The following is a 19,926-nucleotide window of genomic DNA, read 5'->3' as shown; positions in this document are numbered from 1 at the left end:
TAGAAATGCCATGAAAAAGGAATGTTCATGAGAAGCATCAAAACATGTTGGTGATCGTAACATATTTTCCGAATGAAATATTAGGAAAATTCGTAAAGCTACTCATCAGATAGTTTTTGTAACAAGTTACTGTGTGCTTTCAGGAAGAAATCCAACCCTCTCCTATTCTTAGAGCAAAATGAATTCCAACGTTAGTACTGCCAAGTAGTCAATAGGCCTGGTTACATGGTCGGTTCGACTTGAAGCCGTCTCCGATGATGTCATGCGAAAACTCCGAGCTGGCTCGCAGAAGAGCCCTGTTTACATTTATCCTTGGCTAATAGACTGCATTCAGGTATTGTTGATAATCGGGGTTCACTGAATTACCATATGTATTCATCATGCGTCTGGTTGTGGTCCGGCGGCAATACACTGCCGTGTAGCGCGGCCTGTGTTTGGTCCAGCTCTGAAACGTCTTCTTCCCGGTCTTGTCGATGGGAACAATCTTATTCATGAGTTGTAGATGTGTACCAGGCGCCGACTTTTATTTTTGCATGGGGTGGCGACAGACGTGTAGCCAAGGGGTGTCCTTTTGAAATGACCATTCTGACGCTAATATTCAGTTGCAATTAAACATAAGTCGTGTTATCAGTGTTACGCGGGGCCAATTAGCGAGATTCTGTGCACGCATATGGCATCGCACAATGTAACGCGAAGCGATCTTCGCTGAGATGATTGCAAAATTGGGTCAATGATTGCCGCGCACTCGGCATTCGTCACCGGACTGGACCGGCGCGACAGTTCTGGAACACGAAAGAAGGCAAAAATGATGATTATCAGTATAATTATCCCTTACCGCCAACACAATATGTTTTTACTTATAGTATTGAGTAGCTCGCATCGCGACAATTGGTTGCTGATAAAAACATCGATTTTGACTGCATTGCTGCATTTCCCGATTTACGTTCGCAAAGCATAATTGGATTAATTAATATTATGGGATCTGGAATAAATTCCAACTAGCAGGCACACACCATAATACACTATTCAACTTTGCGCTACGAGAATATTTATCACAAAAATGGTCCACAAAATATTTTAAACGCGGCTTGCGGCCCTCATCGATACAAATAATGCACTTTAATTTGTAGAAGGTGAACGTAAAATCACGATAAGAGGTTGTGTTTCTCAGAGCGCGCGGATGAAATCTACGTTTCTAACGATGAGGTCGAATTTGTACATCTAATAGGATCGTTAGTTTGCTGAAATCAGCATCAGTACGCTGTGCGAAATACATAGTAGTGATAAATTTTATCGGACTGTACAATCAGCCGGCAAGGTTGCGCTGATAACGAAATTGCAGACATGCCGCTAACCTGAAATAATTACAATTGCATGGTACGGTAGTCATACCTAAATACCCAGACTCGGCAATGGGAACGAGCACAATTTGTTCAGACGCGGACATAAGTTTTAATCAAAAAGATACATAAACACAAACAATATTACACTCAGAGATTATTGTTACTGTTTGGCGAAAGTGTTTCTGCGGACGGTAGTAGGCCTGCATGCGGACGCGCTAAATCAAATCACCGCCGATAGTGCACATGAGATATCGATGACCCATTTCGCATACAAATGATTCGGGCTAATTTGCAGTACGCAGCATCGATAATACGAATTGGTGAATTGGCATTTCAAAAGGACTGGATTTCTAGTCTTAAATGAGAAACTCACTGGCTACGCACCTAGGGTTTTAATACCGACAACACGCCCGGGGCCTACGGCCTACGTAAGTCCCGATTAGCCAGTCGAATATGATCGTGAAATAGTGTGATTTTAATTATCCAGTTGTTATTGCAGCATAGAGCAATATGGGCGCATGCCGCAACCTTACCAAGAGAAATACAAATCGCGATGGTTTGAAATTCGATCCGCGATCGACATGATTGCGCCCGATAGACTCCGTCCAGCAATGAAGTTTATTGGAACAGAGAAGGCTCCCGCTCAAACTAATCGAATAAATTCAGAATTTCCGCCACCGAGAAGCTCTTGTTGCATCAATATTTGACAACATAATTCAACGCCATGCACTGCACAATGCGCAGTATTAAAAACAAATCAAACACTGACAAGTGTCTTCGACGGAATACGAGTGTATAAAGCAGACAAGAATAAGTAGCCTAGAGATGATAGCAAACAAGAAAGCGCGCATCTAATCAGTAATTCCTCAACTTGCGACAATTGCATATGCGCACTTTGCGCAGGAATGACTTTCAATTCGCAGGCATACACAAACACACTGTCCTATTTCGCGCTGCAATTAAAAACATTATCACGAAACTAACTCAAGCATTATTTTGTAAGCGAATAAGTTCCCAAATACAAGTAGAACGTGAATTCGCTCGTCCGGTAGAGAGAGCTCCTGTTTCTCCAAGCATGCGTGTCGAAATCGACGTCGTAAACGAGGTCGCTACGATTGTATGTTTACTAGGGCAAGTTTTTGCAACTTTTGCAACTTTTTTTTACAGCTTCTGGAAGCTTCGTAAATACTCATAATGTATGTAGTATGGTGTTTTAATCTGTTTGGAGGAGTTTAATGTTGCAACTTTTTTCTGCAACTTTTATCAAGTATTGCGCAAAATATGCTATAAAACTATAGTAAAGACTAAATTAATGGATTTCAAGTGACAATGCGGCCCACCATAGGCGCCGGACGCAGGTATACTGGGTATGCCGTGTTCACCTAGCAATTTTTTTCGGGTATGCGGCATACCCACTATTCCGTTAGTCATAAAACTCCCTGAACTAACTGATAAATTGTGCGAACCCTATGTAAATAAACATGTTGCCATGATCGATTGAATAGCGAAGGAAGGAACGGAACAAGCAGACACCATGCAAATTTTAAACTGCTGGAACCTTTCGAGTATATCTCATACCCTCATGATTTCAAAAAATTGTATAAATGTATTGTATAAATAAAATCTGCAACTTTTGTTAAAATTAAAAAAATAAATGCAACTTTCTCAGGTTTTTAGTGCAACAAAAACTTGCCCTAATGATTACTAATCACGGATTACAATTTATTGTGGTGTTCTAAGCACTAGTATCAGCTGCGTATTCAATTATTCGCGCGCGTATCGGTTAATAGTAAATAGTTAGCATTTACGCGATAATCACAGACTCGCTAACTGACAGCACAGACGCCGGGCGTTTAAGCATTTTGTATGGGGTGGCAGCCGCCCCATAATTATGTCATGGGGTGGTTGCGCCACTCCGCAACCCCGTAACTCGGCGCTATGTTGTACAAGTAGCCTACATGCATATAGATTACATTAGGGTCACATACGTCCTCCTTTAGGAGGATTTGTCCTCCTTTTTCAGGTTTTGAAAATATCATCCGAGGACGCCTAAATGTCCTTCTTTTCGGCAGATCGTCCTCCTTTACAGCTTTTATAGCTGGGATAATGGACAAATTCGAGTGAAAATGGGCATAAATGGCGCTGAATAGCGAAGACGGGAAATTCGGGGCTCGATCAAAAGTGACGACCACTTTTAGTCAACTCACCATATCTTACTGCGCAAATAACGAAATCGGCTGTTTCCAGTTTTGATCAACTAACTTTTCTGATTCGGTAAAAGTGTCTTCCTTTCTCGATTCCAAAATATGGTAACCCTAGATTACATCACTTACAGTTGCGAGCGGATTTTCAAGCTCGAGCATTCGAGACAGGGATATCCCTGATTCCAGCATAATGAAGAACAAACTTCATGTCTGACTTTCGATTGAACCTAAGTTACGCGTCGTCTTTCCAAAATACTTCTAAGTATAGGAGCTCATCCCTCTGTTTAAATGTGTGAAATGTTCTTTAAAATTCCAAATGCATCGTTTATTTTGTCTCTTGTACACTTTATGCTAGGCTACATTATTTAAATGGATACGCCATTCGTGTAGATAAATGGAAAGGGTATACATACAGCTAAAAATGGTTCGAGAACCCATGTTCTAGGATTTTGTAAGACACCGCGTACGATGATCGGGTGGCGAGCAGGAGCGTACAGTCGACCTCGATCGGACTCGACAGGACAGGGATATCGATAGTTGCGTTAAGGACAACAATTTCATCATAAACGACAATACAGTCATAGTGTCCTACAATGGTGTGGACAGTGGACACAACCAAATCGCGCGGCACGCTATGCTTAAGCCAGGTCATTCTCTTTATTTGACCAAGGGGCAATTTCCACCAATATTTGGACTGACATGCTCATCGCGAAATTTGATGAACCCGCTATGAATCGAAAGCTACCGCGGTGCTGATTACAAAAATATACATTTTATTCTGCTCATAGCCCGTAAACCCCAAAAATCGGCCTCGAATTATTCTACATTGTGACGCTATGGCGTGTAGTAAAAAGCGTCCAGATTTTAGGCCACAAAATTTTGGTAACCCTTACAGTATTACTTATCCAGGTGATTATGTTTGATTACTTCTGCTTCTACGTATCAGTTTCCAAGGCAAAACTAGACCTGTCGTACTTGGAAATCGCTACTTCTACTTGTATTTGAGTAGGGCCTTGTTACTTCTACTTATACTTGATGTACCGACGACGACTAAATTGACCACCTCCGGTCGTCTACAGTTGTATAATTTAGAATCCTGTCCTGATATGACACTCGGGAAAAAAATGCGAATATGGATCCAATCCTGTTTCATAAAAACTTGCCTGTTCGGTTAGAATCCAAAATCCGGATCATGTACATCTCCAATATATATAGATCAGAGGTTTCTAACCGGTGTTCCAGAGAGCCAGGGCTTCCCTGAGCAACTCTCATGGGTTACCTGGAGGTCGAGACTCGAGACACACACTTAACGCATACATATGACTTGTGATGATGACACCGAGTCTTTGTCACTATTGGTTGTAAGAAATTAGGCCCGAAAGTCGAGTTCGAACAGTGACTGTTGCGGTGGTACGTCTTGGAAAGTGGCACACATGCAGGGGAGATTGGGGCTCAAAATCAAAACCCCTCACCTCTGAAAAGTCAATCGATCTCCGATCTCTGCATATCTCGAATATTTAAAAGCTCATTTCAGTCATTTGTAATTAGTATCACGCTATTGCGTTTGAGCTGAACATAATACTTCGAAGTGAAGCCGCGCATTTCTGAACTAGTATCTGAAAGGGAGGAGCTGAATTCACACTAATCTGCAATGAATGTTCAAGTTAATGATCATATTTTGGTTTTATGTCAATTCGCAACCAAATGCGCGTAGGCATCATTTACGTGCCTTGAATATTATAATAGTATCTTCGGGTAATTGATTTACTGCAAGGATATAATGCAGTGGTTCCCAACCTTTTTCGATCCATCGCCCCCTTTTCAAGGTCAACAATGATCATCGCCCCCCAAATTTTGTGTACCGAAAATTGGGCATACAAACTGTAATCACCGGCGGGTTGACTAAAACAAAAGGTCAAATTCTCAGCTCGATGTCTAATTTAACACACTTTTGTAACTAAATTTCCGTGGGTTGACTAAAAAAGGTCAGCCGTTTTGACGCGTCATCTCCCCTTCGCTATTTTCGCCCCCGTTGTCCATTTTCGCCCCCTTCGTCATTTTCGCCCCCCTAGACCGCCAAATCTCCTGGGGGGCGATATCGCCCACGTTGGGAACCACTGATCAGACATGGGGTGATTACTTCATGAATGTAATCGATTGTGATTACGATTACTTCTGAATCATGCGATTACGATTACGATTACAGCAAAATCAGGAAGTAGTCGATTACGATTACGATTACATTGGAAAAGTAATCACGATTACTCACGATTGCACTTATTTTGCATCGTAGTAGTTATATTGGAATGAAAAGGCCTAGTGATATAACAACTGTCTTCACAAAAAATGGGACATTTCCTTGTTATGTCATAATGTACCATTGCCCATTTTATAGAGGACGGTTTATCGCACACAACGTTTTGCATTCTTGCTAGGTCGATAACTGCCGCACCCCAAATTCCCCAATAGGGTGGGGAGCGTGGTTGGAGGGTACTCAAAAGTTTTCGTGATCCAACATAAATTATGGAGTATTTTCGATAGATTTCATTAACTTGGATATTCTCTTTGAGCTTTGCGATTTAAATGTCTCTAGATAGCTTGATTTCGAAATGCATACGTCTCCCCCTCAAGAAATAAAGCATGTATGATATCTCTTCCTTGTTCACGAGTGTTCAGTTTATGTCAAAGTCCTTGTATAGATAAAAAGTAATCGTTCATTCACAAAGAAATCGATTAAATATGGGAACTAGTCGATTACGATTACTTCGGGATTTTTTCGAATGTAATCGATTGCGATTACGATTACTTGAAAATGCCGTAATCGTCGTAATCGATTACGATTACTAATCGCGACTACCCCATGTCTGCCACTGATATAATGTTTTCATGCCGCGGGAAACGATCTAAACAAGTAACCGATAGCGTTACATTTCAGAAGAATGCACGCAGTAGACTGTAAACAAACAAAGTTTTGTACTGCCAGAAAAGGCAATCACAATATCAAAACACAAACTCATAAATTCATTTTAATATTAGAATGTACTGAAATCTAATCTCGAGACTGAAGCAAAATAACGAAAACTCAAATTTCCAATTGATATAGCCTAGTAAATATATCAGACACGAGGTAACTATTAAAATGATTCCGGATCTTTAGCAAGCCACAGCGTGTCCCAGAAAATGTTTAGGATACGATAGTTAGAGTGTAGGCTCAGTAAACTTCATATCTGCTTCCGCGAAGCCAACACAAACAGCTTGGCAGATTACCGACGCCAATGCTCTCTCGCGCGAACAGTATGGTAATAAGCTCGCACTCGTCTTCGCCGACAATTACTGAATAGTTCACCAAACCGCGATTGAATGAACCAAGTGAGATTTTAAATTCAAAATCTTTGTTTGCTTGTGAAAGTCCAGATAAACTTTCATGTTCTTGCGACATTTTGTAACTCTGGATGTTCGAACCCTGCCGAATCGCTGTTGTCACTAGAGCCGGATCTCGGTGTACTTTCCCCATGGTCATTGATCACCTCCTGTCGTTATAATCAGGGCTTTGGAGCAGCCGTAAATTTAAATTGCTCCAGCTCCGGCTCCGGAGCATTCTTCTATCATACATTAGCTCCGGCTCCAGCTCCGGAGCCGCATTATTACCACTGCTCCGGCTCCAGCTCCGGCCCTGAAATTATCAAATGGGCCTGTCTATATCAAGGGTGGCCAACCTGCGGGCCGAATGTGGCCCGAGAGAGGGTTTTGCGTGGCCCGCGAGGTAATTTCCTATTATATTATCGAAAATGAATTGCTCAGATTGTGAACTTGCAATGCCAACCAAAAATTACAAGTCTAGCTGCGACACTTGGGATGTTGATGACTAAAATATCAGTTCCGACGCATTGGCAGATCCAGGGTCCAGTCACATTTTCAGTAAATCTCCGTACATTACAATAAACTAAAATAGTAGAGAAATTTTTCTTCACGCTTCGCGTGGTTAATTGTCACACGATTTCTTGCTTGGTAGCCTACTCCCTACTGAAAATGAAAATAAACGCTTAATTTATCCGATTGAGTCTAACTGTATTGGCAATTACGGGAGAAAGTCTTTTCGCGTTTGCGCTCGCATAAAGATCGTCGACGGTGAAATGTAGGCACAAAATGATTGTTGCATTTTGTTGGAGACCTTCGATATCGATGTGGCCAGACGCCGAATAGTCGTGTCCTTGCAAACTGAGCCTAGCTGGCGGTATACAGTAGACCCGCAATATACTCAAGTAATAATATTATTGACCTAGTTCATTTATAAATTTTGAAAATTTTACCCGCTTGGCGCGGCTAGTGGACCGCGCACTCGTTCGTGAATTGCATGTGCCCCATTAGCCGAAAAGGTTGGCCATTCCTAGTCTACATAGATTAATAATCTACCCATAGGTTAGTCATCTATAGTAATCGATAGTCTGTAAGCCGTCAGTAACATCCGGCGTTGCAACGAAGACATACGTGCCGGCTTGTGTCGTCATAAGGAATACTTGTCAATTGTTGATAACATCATTGTTGCACTAGAACGCACTTTACTCTATGCCATCGCTGTGCACAGCATTAAAATTCAGGCTTGCTGTTCAATTATGCTAAATCAGCAGATGTGGTTGTTGCATATATAATATAGCATCTTATGAAATACGTCGGAGCCGGAGCTAATCCTCAAATAACGGGCTCCAGCTCCGGCTCCGGCTGAATTTTATGTTGAGCTCCGGCTCCGGCTCCAGCTCCGGTGAAAATGCACGGCTCCGGGGCTCCGGCTCCGGGCTCCGGCTCCGGCTCCAAAGCCCTGGTTATAATACTAACACTGTCGCCCTACCTCGCCCAGACATTGCTTCATTAATCATCTGCTACCATCGTTTAATTTTTATTCTATTTTCCTTTCTTAACTAAACATTTTTTACAGCCATACTGTTCAGAGTCAAGTGTACCTGTTTGATGCTGGTGTGATCAGACTAGATGACCTTCACGGTCTTATCGATCATTCCTATCTAATACCGAATACTGTGCATGCATATTTTCTGTACCACCATCACTGCCGTTTGTTATGTATTTTGGTTGGATGAAAATAAAGACTCTCTCTCTCTGGTCTGTAGAAGATGCTGATGACTTAGGTCGGCTTAATATCTCTTCGCACGGATCTGATTTGTCACTGATGCATTCATTCGAATACGAGAAATCAATATTTGATAGAAAATTCTCATTCATAGTGTCTGTCCGCCATTGTGATTATTGTAGGGTTGTACGAATCTGCAGTGCCTGTTGACGTGTAAGAATGAGTGTCCGAGTCATTGCATGTGTTATTCAGCTCAGTTGAGACCTTGTCCAAGACAGGTTTCGAAAACACGGTGATATCGGAAGTTGATGCGTTGGAAACTGTGTCTGAGCTATTTCCTGCGTGGTTCAGTCGGGCTGAGACATTGTCCATCATGGATTTCATTAACATGATGATATCGGAACGTATGTGAGAAGACGAAGTATTCATCTTAAAATAACAGAAACTATACTATCTGTCTATCCAACGAAAAATTGAAAAGCACATCGCCTACCAGTTTCTCCTCAGTTTCCGCTGAATTTTCCGGTGCGGAATCCGTAACAGGTGAAACTTTACGAGAACTGGTACATAAAATCAGTTTAATCATTAATAAATATCACCCAAGTAAACATAATCGCAGGGGCGCCAAACACATCAGTCTATTGGCCAGGGCGTGACATGGTACGGATAAATAATTCCATACTCGATTACACTTATCGGTACCAAGATCAATGTGCTTTTGAAACTTGTTTGCATCTCTTTAGTATGTTCTGCGTAAAGCTTACGAAGCTTTAATCATCGATATTCAAGGCTTTATATTTAACCCCACTTCACACATGGAATTTTCTTGTAGAGGATGAATTCTTTTCTGGATTGTATTTTAAAGCTGATCTGGAAACCAGTATCCACCTACAGCAGTGATTCTCAAACTGCGTGTGCCGCTACAGATTCCCAGGTGTGCTGAGAAGATGTTCGGAATTTTGGAAAATAACTTTACAAATATTGGAAATAAGGTTTTAGTCGCTGCACTACCCTTTTTTAAAATGCTGTTTCAGCTCAAAAAATCGAATACCCGAGTGATCGATTCTGAGTTGATTATTCGAGTATCGAGTACCACTCATTTGACGTCACGGCAGTAAGAGGGACTGTCCAAATAGTACTTTTATGAGAGCAGGTGCGCTAAAATTATTATAAATATACTGACAGTAATATGTCATTGCGATTTGAGACTATATGCTGCAGGTATAAGTCACTTCTGCACAGAAATGTATTTGCCATGGGTACTGGGTAGGCTTCTACTGCATATATTAGATCAGGGGTCCCAAACACGCGGCCCGCGACGTCGTATTTATCGGTCCGCAGTCTCTTCAGATTTCGGTAGAACGCAAAGTAAATCATTTTGAAATTCTGAAATTGATTTCAGTTTCAGAATATTATAATATAATGTTTGTTATTGTTTCAAATCAATCTATTCTCGTGTGCCCAGCAGAACTATTCATCACTAGCTGGAGCGGCTTCGGCGATGGCAACAGCATTCCATCAATGGAGCATCAGGTGATATGCACAGTACATAGGCCTATTGCCGTGGCGCGCAATGTTCCAGAAATTACCGAGACCGAGGTGCTGAGGGCTTCCCCACAAGATCAAGCTTAACGAGGAGATAGGCTTTCAGCTAGCTAAGTGTCTCTCTAGTCCCGATATCGATTTCTTAAGTCGCTGAAAAGCATTGTCTGGTATCGTACGCAGCTCATAGTGCAAAATAAAATGAAATTGCTGATGATATTCTTTGTTTTATTTGCATTTATTCAATACAAGATTACATTCATGGTAACTATGCCCGTCGCCCATAATGACGTGAATATTTAAAAACGCGTTTGCTAAAACGGTGGCCTATATTTTGTATCGATATTGCATTCTTGCGGTCCGCGTCCTTTACACGAAATTTGAAATGTGGCCCGCGACCCGATTTGAGTTGGCGACCCCTGTATTAGATGATATACTACCTCGCGTCGAGGATTCAACCGTATCGTGGTGACAAGTAATTATCGCAACCGCAATTTTCATTCATAAAATAATATGACGTGTGTTATTTCGGTAATAGAAAACATTGGTTCGTACACCGTTGATGAATATCGTGTATTTTGACGACTGTGGTACAAAGTCTTGCTTCCGCACTTATTCCAATTGGTGAAAACGAGTAATAGGATATTCAAGGTGTCGTTGGTTATGTTTTTGTGTCCCGCACCAAGGAGGAGTAGAAATATGGTATGCGCAAATATGGAAGGAACTAGTTTCATGCCAGCGAATGACTGACTTTATAGAGTAGCCTACATGCCCGGTGTCCAGACCGCCAAAGAGGTAACTTTCAAGTCAAAATGCACAAGATACTTTTAATATGACGCCTGGTTCACAGCTTCAAAATATTACAAACGCTTTCGATAGATACAATGAAAAGTCTCACCTCTTTCGATGAAGGGCCCAAAGCAGAGCAAGTAGAGCGAGAAAAAGTATTGGTCCAATGATAAGAGAAAGTTGTGCTGTAGCTCCAAGTGCGCCTTCTGATGAGAAAGGGGTATATTTCTTGAAGACGAAGCACTGTTACCCCATTCAGTTGCGATATCTGATTGAGATTGTGTGTTGCAACATCTGGTTGTTATGAAACGTATATTGAATATGGCTGGTTTGTGACAAGGGAAATATAATTTGGTGACCCATGCTATCCAATTGAAGGGAATAGAAGAAATAAGGCACCACATGGCGTAGATCAGAGGTCTCAAACATGCGGCCCGCGACGACATTTTGGATTTTGAAGTATTCGACAATATTTAACTACCAATTTTTTGTTAATTTGAGAACTTAGAATTCGCTCTAAAACTACTCCAGAAGCCTGAAACTACTCATCAAATTTCACTATTATCACTTTCAAAAGTTACGACGCAGAGGAAGATTACTTATTACGTGACATTTCTAGTTAATGATGGTTAAACATGTCCCGTTGATGATTCGTACTGAAAATTGTGATTTGGACTTGGGCGCGACCTTTTCTAGAATTACTCGAGCTCGGACTCAATGGATGATAAAATAAAAATGACTCGTGTCGCGTCAAGAGATACAATCAGAGAAGGACTTTTGTGACGCGGAACGCCGTGACTTGGTACAACCACGGACACAACAAACTATCAAACTGGTATGGAAAATAGTAAAATATCAAAAGGTTGTAGCTTGCGCTTCGTAGCTTATTTAGATTTTTAATCAGGTCGGTATGGCAACCATTGGCATTATATTGCCTCTTGATGTACAGTTAGTTACGTCCTGTGCCATCATGGGCATCTTTATCCATGTTATTATCGCCAATTAAATGTGGCGAGTATAAAGTAGTCGTAGCCTACGCTTCACATCTTTAACACAAATGGATTCTTCGGCGATTAGACATTTCTATTGCTATGGCACAGTAATCATTATATTAAAATTGTTATTGATCTGTTCAAACATTCGAAGGTAAATCTAACGCTGATTTAATTTGACTTTGGTAACGACATGATCAATAGCCTAGTTATCAGGAGTATACCCGAGACCCGATTTAGGCTGTACTGCTCCAATGCTCTGATATCAGATCAGCGTTTATAAAATTCTAAAATTCTACCTATAATTGCGGCACGTCAAATGTCCGCTATAGCTGCAAAATTATATCGCGACAGCTTTTACGATGTCCTGATACTTTTGTATACTCTCGCATGGCGGCAACAACTAATTATTTTGACAAACTATGCCAAGTACATAGCATCAATTTTATTCAAATGTCTAAAAATGTTATTTTATTTCGTGCCAGGCGTGAATTTACAATAGTAAATCACATTTTACGATGCGTGTGGAATGTCAGTCTGCAAGGTCCCGCCAAATAGGGCTTACTTGGAAATACCATTGAATTCCCCTATGGTGCTGCGCGGCCCGCAGCGCCATCAAAAAGTAGGATATTGGCCCGCGAGCACATTTGAGTTTGAGACCTCTGGCGTAGATAATGAACCTACAATTTGCAATTGCAAAAATTGTGATTTTCGGAGGAGGAAAGTAATGCGCCCCAAGACGTAAAGTCAATTTGGAAGCGCGTGCGTATCACGATTTTTTTTCCTTTAGTTTGGTCTCGGCCAGCGCAGAAAGTATCTTATTCACGACTATCGCGAATTGTAGCACCATCTTTTTAACGTGGCTATTTCAATGAAGTTGACTAATTTCGAGCTAATTATTGGCATATCTCTTTTTTTCTCATTCAATGGCGATGTCTTTATCCGCACTCTATCACAGGCCCTTGACAAGATAGAAACGCACGGGAAAAGCCGATAGAAATACCTGGAACACGATTTTGGTCATGTCGAAGTGACGAATTTTGCCACAGTTAATACTATTAAATAGCCGAAATTTTAGGCTTTTAGTGGTTCGGACTGAGCTAGATTTGGCGCGCAAGGTATTTTTTAGGCAACCTATGGCGATTTAAAAAGTGAATCGTATGAACATGACTGAATACTATTAGGCCTATATTTTCGGAGATGCTGATTTGTTCGGAAGTACCATTCGCGGATCACATGTCTTGGTCTGTCGCGGGGTGAAAATAGCTGGCGACCAAATGGCGATGCCTAGAAGTCCTTCGTTTGTTATTCTAACTCGTTCTTGAATCGCCTAATATCGGACTTAGTTTGCCACGGAAAAGGTACAGTGTGTGTTTGTGAATCGGACATAAAAAGGTTTGCGATGAAACTGCCAGGTTAAGAAGTTAGGATGCTCAATAGAAGAAGCTCGTTAGATCAATGCAGGGTCACCCTAGGGGCCGAATACTATCGTATTTTATATATTTTTTATATTCTTGCATTTTTTGGGAGGTGGGTGGATGAGATCCACGATATCCGTGTTGTATTGTCCAAAACGGAACCCCATATAGCTGAACAGTACACGAGGAAACAGATAGGCTACACCCTGCACGTTGATATCATAAAATTGTGTCTTTATATGTCCAGGCTATTTGTGGAAGAATCTCATTTCACAATATTATGACACGTCCTGAGAATTGGTCACGAATACCAGCATATGGCAAGCAGTTGATATTGGTAACAATTACATTCAACTTTCCGTTGGTCTGACATTAAATGATACCATATCTCCCATGAAATCACAAAACAAATCTTCTTACCTTGGAATTGCACAGTCACCGTTTTCATGGTTGCTTGCGGGGAGGAGGTTGTTAGCAAACTTGTGTGCTCCGTTGTTATATTGGTGCCAGTACCTGTCCATGTATTTGCAATAGAAATTGTAGTAGTATCCTTGTTTGTCGGTGTGACAGTAATTCGTTCGGTTTTTGCTACTGTCATTGATGAAGGCTGGGTAGCTGTTGGAGGTAGAGCACTTTGATCCGTATTCGCTACTGAGACTGTAGTAAGCTTGGTTGTGGTTGGAGCAACAGCAGTTGCCTCGAAAGTTGACCTAGAAATTGTAGTAGGCTCGGTCGTTGTCAGGGCAATGGTAGTTGGCTCAAGAGTTGTAGGAATTGTAGTAAGCTCAGTTGTTATCGCGGGAATCGTAGTAGGTTCAGCTGTTGTCGGGGTAATAGTTGTTGAAGGAATTGTAGTAGGTGTGTTCGTTGTTGCCTCTCGGGTTGTCATAGGAATCGTAGTACGTTCGGTTGTTGTTGGCTCTAAGGTTGTCGTAGGAATTGTAGTAGGTTCGGCTGTTGTTGTCGTAGGAATCGTAGTAGGTTCGGCTGTTGTTGTCGTAGGAATCGTAGTAGGTTCGGCTGTTGTTGTTGTCGTCGTTGGGTCTGTATAGTTGTATGAAATTGTAGACATGTAGTAGCAGAAACTCCAATTGGTCTGACGTCCTTGTCAGCTCAATATATTAAGGCCAAATAAAGTAGGGTTACCATATTTTGGAAATCTGAAAAGAGGACACTTTTTCAGAATATTCAGACTTGCAAAACCGGAGAAGAATTCTGAAAAAACGGTAAATTTCCCGACTTTGTGGTCGGTTGACTGAAAAAAAAAGGTCAACTTTCCGCCCAGCTCCAGAAATACCCGCCGGAGCGTCACTTCGGTGCTGATTTACGGCATATCAGTCGCATTTTGCTATAAATATGACCTAAATTCTCAAAAAAGTGGACAAAATCTCAAAAAAGAGGACAAAAGGGCGTCCTCCGAGGACACTTTCAAAAAATTCAAAAAAGAGGACAAATCCTCTTAAAAGAGGACGTATGGTAACCCTAAAATTAAGCAAGTATGCATTGCGTACAAACAGTCCTTTTTGTAAATTGATTGCGAACATTTAACTAAAACTGAATTAAAACAGCTGGTCCCAAATGTGCCCTATGTACCATAAAGATAAACTATATATCACACGCACCTGAATGGTGTAATTTCTGTCAAAGAGCCTTTGCGGCACTATGTAATGACATTAACGACAAATACTCCCCTGGGCAGCACAATAATTTTAAGAGCTAAAAAATGCACCGGACTAAGCGGGTGACTTTTCATGGGAAATTATCAGGTACGATTTGTACATTTCTACAGTGATGATCCTGGCCTAGCGTATATGACGTAGGAAAAAATGGCATCGCCGACTTGTTCGAAAAATTTCAAGGATAGAACTGCTCAGGTCTCAAGATCAATCGTGCAATATCAACTTAATTCAGATTGTCTTCAGCTTGGTGCTTTGATTTACAACTAATTGCGACTTCATGCCAGTCAGAGGACTATCTGATGCTGATGTATGACAATCATCTCCAAAAAATATAGTTAATGCCATGGTATTTCAATTGCAGTTGGATATCTCGAGCTGAATAACTGATGCATACTGTGATACTTTCGAACATGAGACTCACGATAAGAAGCTGATGACATTTCAAATATATTTTTTACTTAAACCAAAGTTTTCTAGACCCGGTAATGATCGATCTGGATACTGAACCAACTCAGTGAAATTGTTTCAACTGCTTTACAACTGCATTCAACTGGAATCCGAACTCGTGTGGCTTGGTTGAACACAAGTTGTGGTGAATCGTAAAAACCTTGGTTCCTCAAAAGGGCCATTGGTACTTCGCTCGTTTGTCCATGGGGGATTGTGCAATATATAGTTTGCGAAACCCAACTGTAAAGACTTAGCTAGATGATTGATTACGTTGATTAGTGTTACCTGGTTCATATTTATATTTAATCCAAACATATTTCGCTACGCCGCTACCGCAATGGTCATAGAACAACATGTTCGGTACCGATATAGTACAACTTGACGTTTCGTAACAATGTCCTTTAACCCAGAGATGGGTGCTGGGTCCGCCACAGTTACGGGAGGCAGGTAAACCGCATCTGAAAAGCAATCCATTTGAGAGCTGATTTGATTATTGGTTATTTTTGCACATTAAGATGTTGTGGCTTTACTGGAGTTGTTCACATTTCGTGGCATTTCGAGATATGGCCGGTTCTCGCCAGGCCAAACGTTGGTTTCAAAATTCGCTCCGAAACATCGCCTCCACAGTCCACAGTTAAAGAGGCAAAGAATATCCTCTACCTCTAGTATATAAACAAAACCATCAAGTAGTTGAGCAAGGATTGCAGTGCTAAAATGAGCTACGGCAGTACGAGAACATTCCTGCGTGCGTTTTTTTAGGCTGGGGTTCACGGATTAGTGAGGTCCATGAATAAAGGCCATGAATAAAGGCCAACGCTGAAACTATAACTATAAACTAAACTGCCCTGATTTATTGTAACATTTCCCGTGCTCACCACAGGTCACAACGGCTACACGTATGATGCGAATACTAAATTACAATCCGACTCAGATTTCGCGGTTTGGCTATTCAGTATTTTCTGTTGTTTGATCCAGGTCGAAGGCAACCTTGGTTGCATACGCGTACCCTGTTCAATGTACAACGTTATTCCAGTTTTTCGATGAAAATTCTTGGATTATCCACCGATCAAGGATAATCCCAGAATTATCAAAGAAAAACTGATATAACTCCACTTCTACGGCTTGGAATTGAGTCAAATTTGTTTTGCATAGTCTTTGAAGACAGCCCAACAATTTCATTGGGTTCGTAAGGAAAAAAGGTTATTTTTGAACAGCCCTAATGTACATGTACCGAATATATAACTATAACTATAAACTAAACTGCCCTGATTTATTGTAACATTTCCCGTGCTCACCACAGGTCACAACGGCTACACGTATGATGCGAATACTAAATTACAATCCGACTCAGATTTCGCGGTTTGGCTATTCAGTATTTTCTGTTGTTTGATCCAGGTCGAAGGCAACCTTGGTTGCATACGCGTACCCTGTTCAATGTACAACGTTATTCCAGTTTTTCGATGAAAATTCTTGGATTATCCACCGATCAAGGATAATCCCCGAAATATCGAAGAAAAACTCGAATAGCTCCGCTTCTACTGGTTGGAATTGAGTCAAATTTGTTTTGCATCGTCTTTGAAGACAGCGCAACGATTTCATGGGGTTAACAGAAAAATCCGACAAAATTTTTTTTTTGCATCTTTGGGTAAATTCAAAATTTTCAAACTGTACGAAATCAGCGATTATTGGTTGGAAGGAATTAAAATTTGGTGTGCGTCGTTTTTTAAGGCAACCTAACGATTTAATCACGTAACCAGCAAGATTCAGGAAAAAGTTTTTTTTGAACAGCCCTAATGTACATTGTACAATTGCAGTTCAAAAAAACCCTTTTTTCTTGAATCTTGCTGGCTACGTGATTAAATCGTTAGGTTGCCTTATAAAACGACGCACACCAAATTTGAATTCATTCCAACCAATATTTGCGGATTTCGGACGGTTTGAAAATTTTGAATTTGCCCAAAAATGCAAATTTTTTTTTTTCAAATTTTGCGCATCGGCCTGCTTACTACATTTTAAAGATTCTCTCCACTATTGTGTATACAAGAATAAACTTCTCTTAATAAGCAATTTCTCGTGAATTCCGAAGCACATTGACGTGTGTTAACTTATGTATTAGGTGATAATATCATTTTCATGTCTGATAATGTTACTTGTCAAGGTGATACAAACGTAAGCTCAAACTACTTTAAAATTTAAAGTGTTACCAAATTTTATCTAAAACTGAAACTGTCAAGTACCGATAAAGTAGTCTAAAACCTAGTCACTTTTTACGTGGAGGGAGTACATAACGAAGTACTTGTACATTTTGGAGTACTCAAGTATAGGTTTGGCATGCTTGCGCTATACTTAATGAAGTGATTAACTATTTACACTGCATCTACTTCTATTTCAGAGTTTTTCGGTTGTCGAGCAAACTATACCTTCAATACTTACTTTTTAGCTCACTCGGAAATCATCACTTCTTGTACTTTCGCAGGACTTTACTGCTACTAAAATGTGGAATATGTACTTTTTGTCATTTTTTCTTTGATAATTCTAGGATTATCCTTGATCGGTGGATAATCCAAGAATTATCAAAGAAAAACTGAAATAACTCCGCTTCTGCGGCTTGGAATTGAGTCAAATTTGTTTTGCATAGTTTATGAAGACAGCCCAACAATTTCATGAGGTTGGCAGAAAAATTTGAAAATTTTTTTTTATGCATTTTCAGGCAAATTCAAAATTTTCAAACTCTACGAAAGCCGCGAAAATTAGTTGGAATGAATTCAAATTTGGTGGCGTCGTTTTTTAAGGCAACCTAACGATTTAATCCAGTAACCAGCAAGATTCAGGAAAAAAAGTTATTTTTGAACAGCCCTAGTACTCAAGTATAGGTTTTATCTGCTTGCACTATACTTACTCAAGTGATTAACTATTTACACTGCATCTACTTCTATTTCAGAGTTTTCGGTTTTCAGGTAAACTATACCTTCAATACTTACTTTTTAACTCACTCGGAAATCATCACTTCTTGTACTTTACTAAAAATTTATTGCTACTAAATGTTGAAATGTACTGTTTCGGTGGTCTTGATGAGTGACAGTGCTAGTTTCATCTATATCAGAGGTCTCAAACACGCGGCCCGCGACGACATTTTGGAATTTCAAGTATTCAACAATATATTCAATGGCGATAGATCTTTTACATGTAAGAGAACTTACATTTCACCCTGAAAAATACTATGAAAATCACTGACATGTCAACAAACTTCAGTATCACATCACTTTTGAAAGCTACCATGTGGTAAAAGATCAGTTGTTACGACACATATCTAGTTCATGATGATAAAACGTGACCCGTTGATGATCCGTGACTGAAAATTGTGATTTGGTTTGGTGCGACCTTCTTGTAAAATTACTCGATTTCGGATTGATTGGGTAATTGACTCGAATTGAGTCGGGTCAAACGTTAAAACCAGAGAAGGACTTGTGACTCTGAACGGTGACTTGTTAATCCTACGGACGAACAATCTATGAAACTGTCATGGGAATAGTAATACGTCAAAAGGTCGTAGCTTGTGTTGCGTAGGGTATATAGCTATCATCAGTGGTTCCCAACCTTTTTTGTGCTTTTCCCCCTTTTAGGCGATATTCGAATTGAATTCCCCCCCTAAAATTTAGTTTGCTAAAATGGGGTTGGCATTGAATATCTTAATGTATTTCTCACTGGTTATAAGCTCTTCAGTCTCTTTGTACTAAAGTTGATGGTCATGAACGTTGCTGAAACGAATTTTATTCAAAGAATGTGTTCAAAATATAAGAGGCATTCCATATAACAATCAGTGTGAAGCTTGTGATTGCTTTTGTTTCGACAACTCATGAATGCGTGGAAGAGTATTGGACAGAGCGCAGCGAATATCATTCTCCACGTTTAACCTGTTTCTTTGCTTTGTTTTCATTTGCAAAAGCGTTGAAAATCCTGATTCACATAGGTAAGTGGAGACGAACGGAAGAATAGTTCTAATAGCTCTCTCGGCCACTTTGGGATATGAATCACACATCAATGGCCAAAATTCGGTAATTGATTTTTCCCTAAACAAGTCTCTTGCGCGAGAATCCGTTTTGAGTTCTAAAAATTCATCCTGCAACTTATCGGGAACTTTTTCCACCGGCAATGTGAATGGACATCGGATTAAATCAAGCTCATCGTCATCAATTTCAGGAAAATATCGAATGAATTCTGATTCCAGTGACGCCAGATGTTGCAAAATCAATTCTTTTTCCATCTCTGGAATAATTTGTTCCTTGCCATCAACAACCATGACTGATGATAATACTTCAAACATTGCAACATTGCTCAATCGAACTTTTCTCTTCCAGTTGTCCAGTTTGCTGGTGAAAGCTTTCAAAGCGTCTTTAAATGTATTATATTGGTGTTTTTCTCTTGCATC

At 40.4% G+C, this 19,926-nt stretch overlaps 1 protein-coding gene across 2 annotated transcripts in view; it reads right to left on the bottom strand.

Annotated features, from left to right (window-relative positions):
* Window positions 1–6,559: 6,559 nt before the first annotated feature.
* LOC145456344 (uncharacterized) overlaps window positions 6,560–19,926 on the bottom strand; it is a 40,194-nt gene continuing 26,827 nt past the window's right edge. Inside the window, exons 3-8 of one of the 2 annotated variants that reach the window (XM_080334415.1) lie at window positions 15,768–15,955; window positions 13,792–14,358; window positions 11,071–11,167; window positions 9,124–9,190; window positions 8,649–9,059; window positions 6,560–7,048 (exon numbers count right to left, since the gene is read on the bottom strand). In XM_080334415.1, coding sequence (XP_080190541.1) covers window positions 8,775–9,059; window positions 9,124–9,190; window positions 11,071–11,167; window positions 13,792–14,358; window positions 15,768–15,955 — 1,204 coding nt within the window. In that variant the 3' untranslated portion in view covers window positions 6,560–7,048; window positions 8,649–8,774. Of the gene's footprint in view, window positions 7,049–8,648; window positions 9,060–9,123; window positions 9,191–11,070; window positions 11,168–13,791; window positions 14,416–15,767; window positions 15,956–19,926 lie in introns of both variants that reach the window. The other variant, XM_080334414.1, reaches the window with a different exon arrangement.

The sequence above is a fragment of the Botryllus schlosseri genome, chromosome 14, assembly GCF_051294905.1.
Source record: "Botryllus schlosseri isolate E-star chromosome 14, Bs_hap1, whole genome shotgun sequence".
Taxonomy (NCBI): Eukaryota; Metazoa; Chordata; class Ascidiacea; order Stolidobranchia; family Styelidae; genus Botryllus; species Botryllus schlosseri.
Note: the sequence above shows the minus strand (reverse complement) of the source record. Positions and strands in the feature narration are given on the sequence as shown.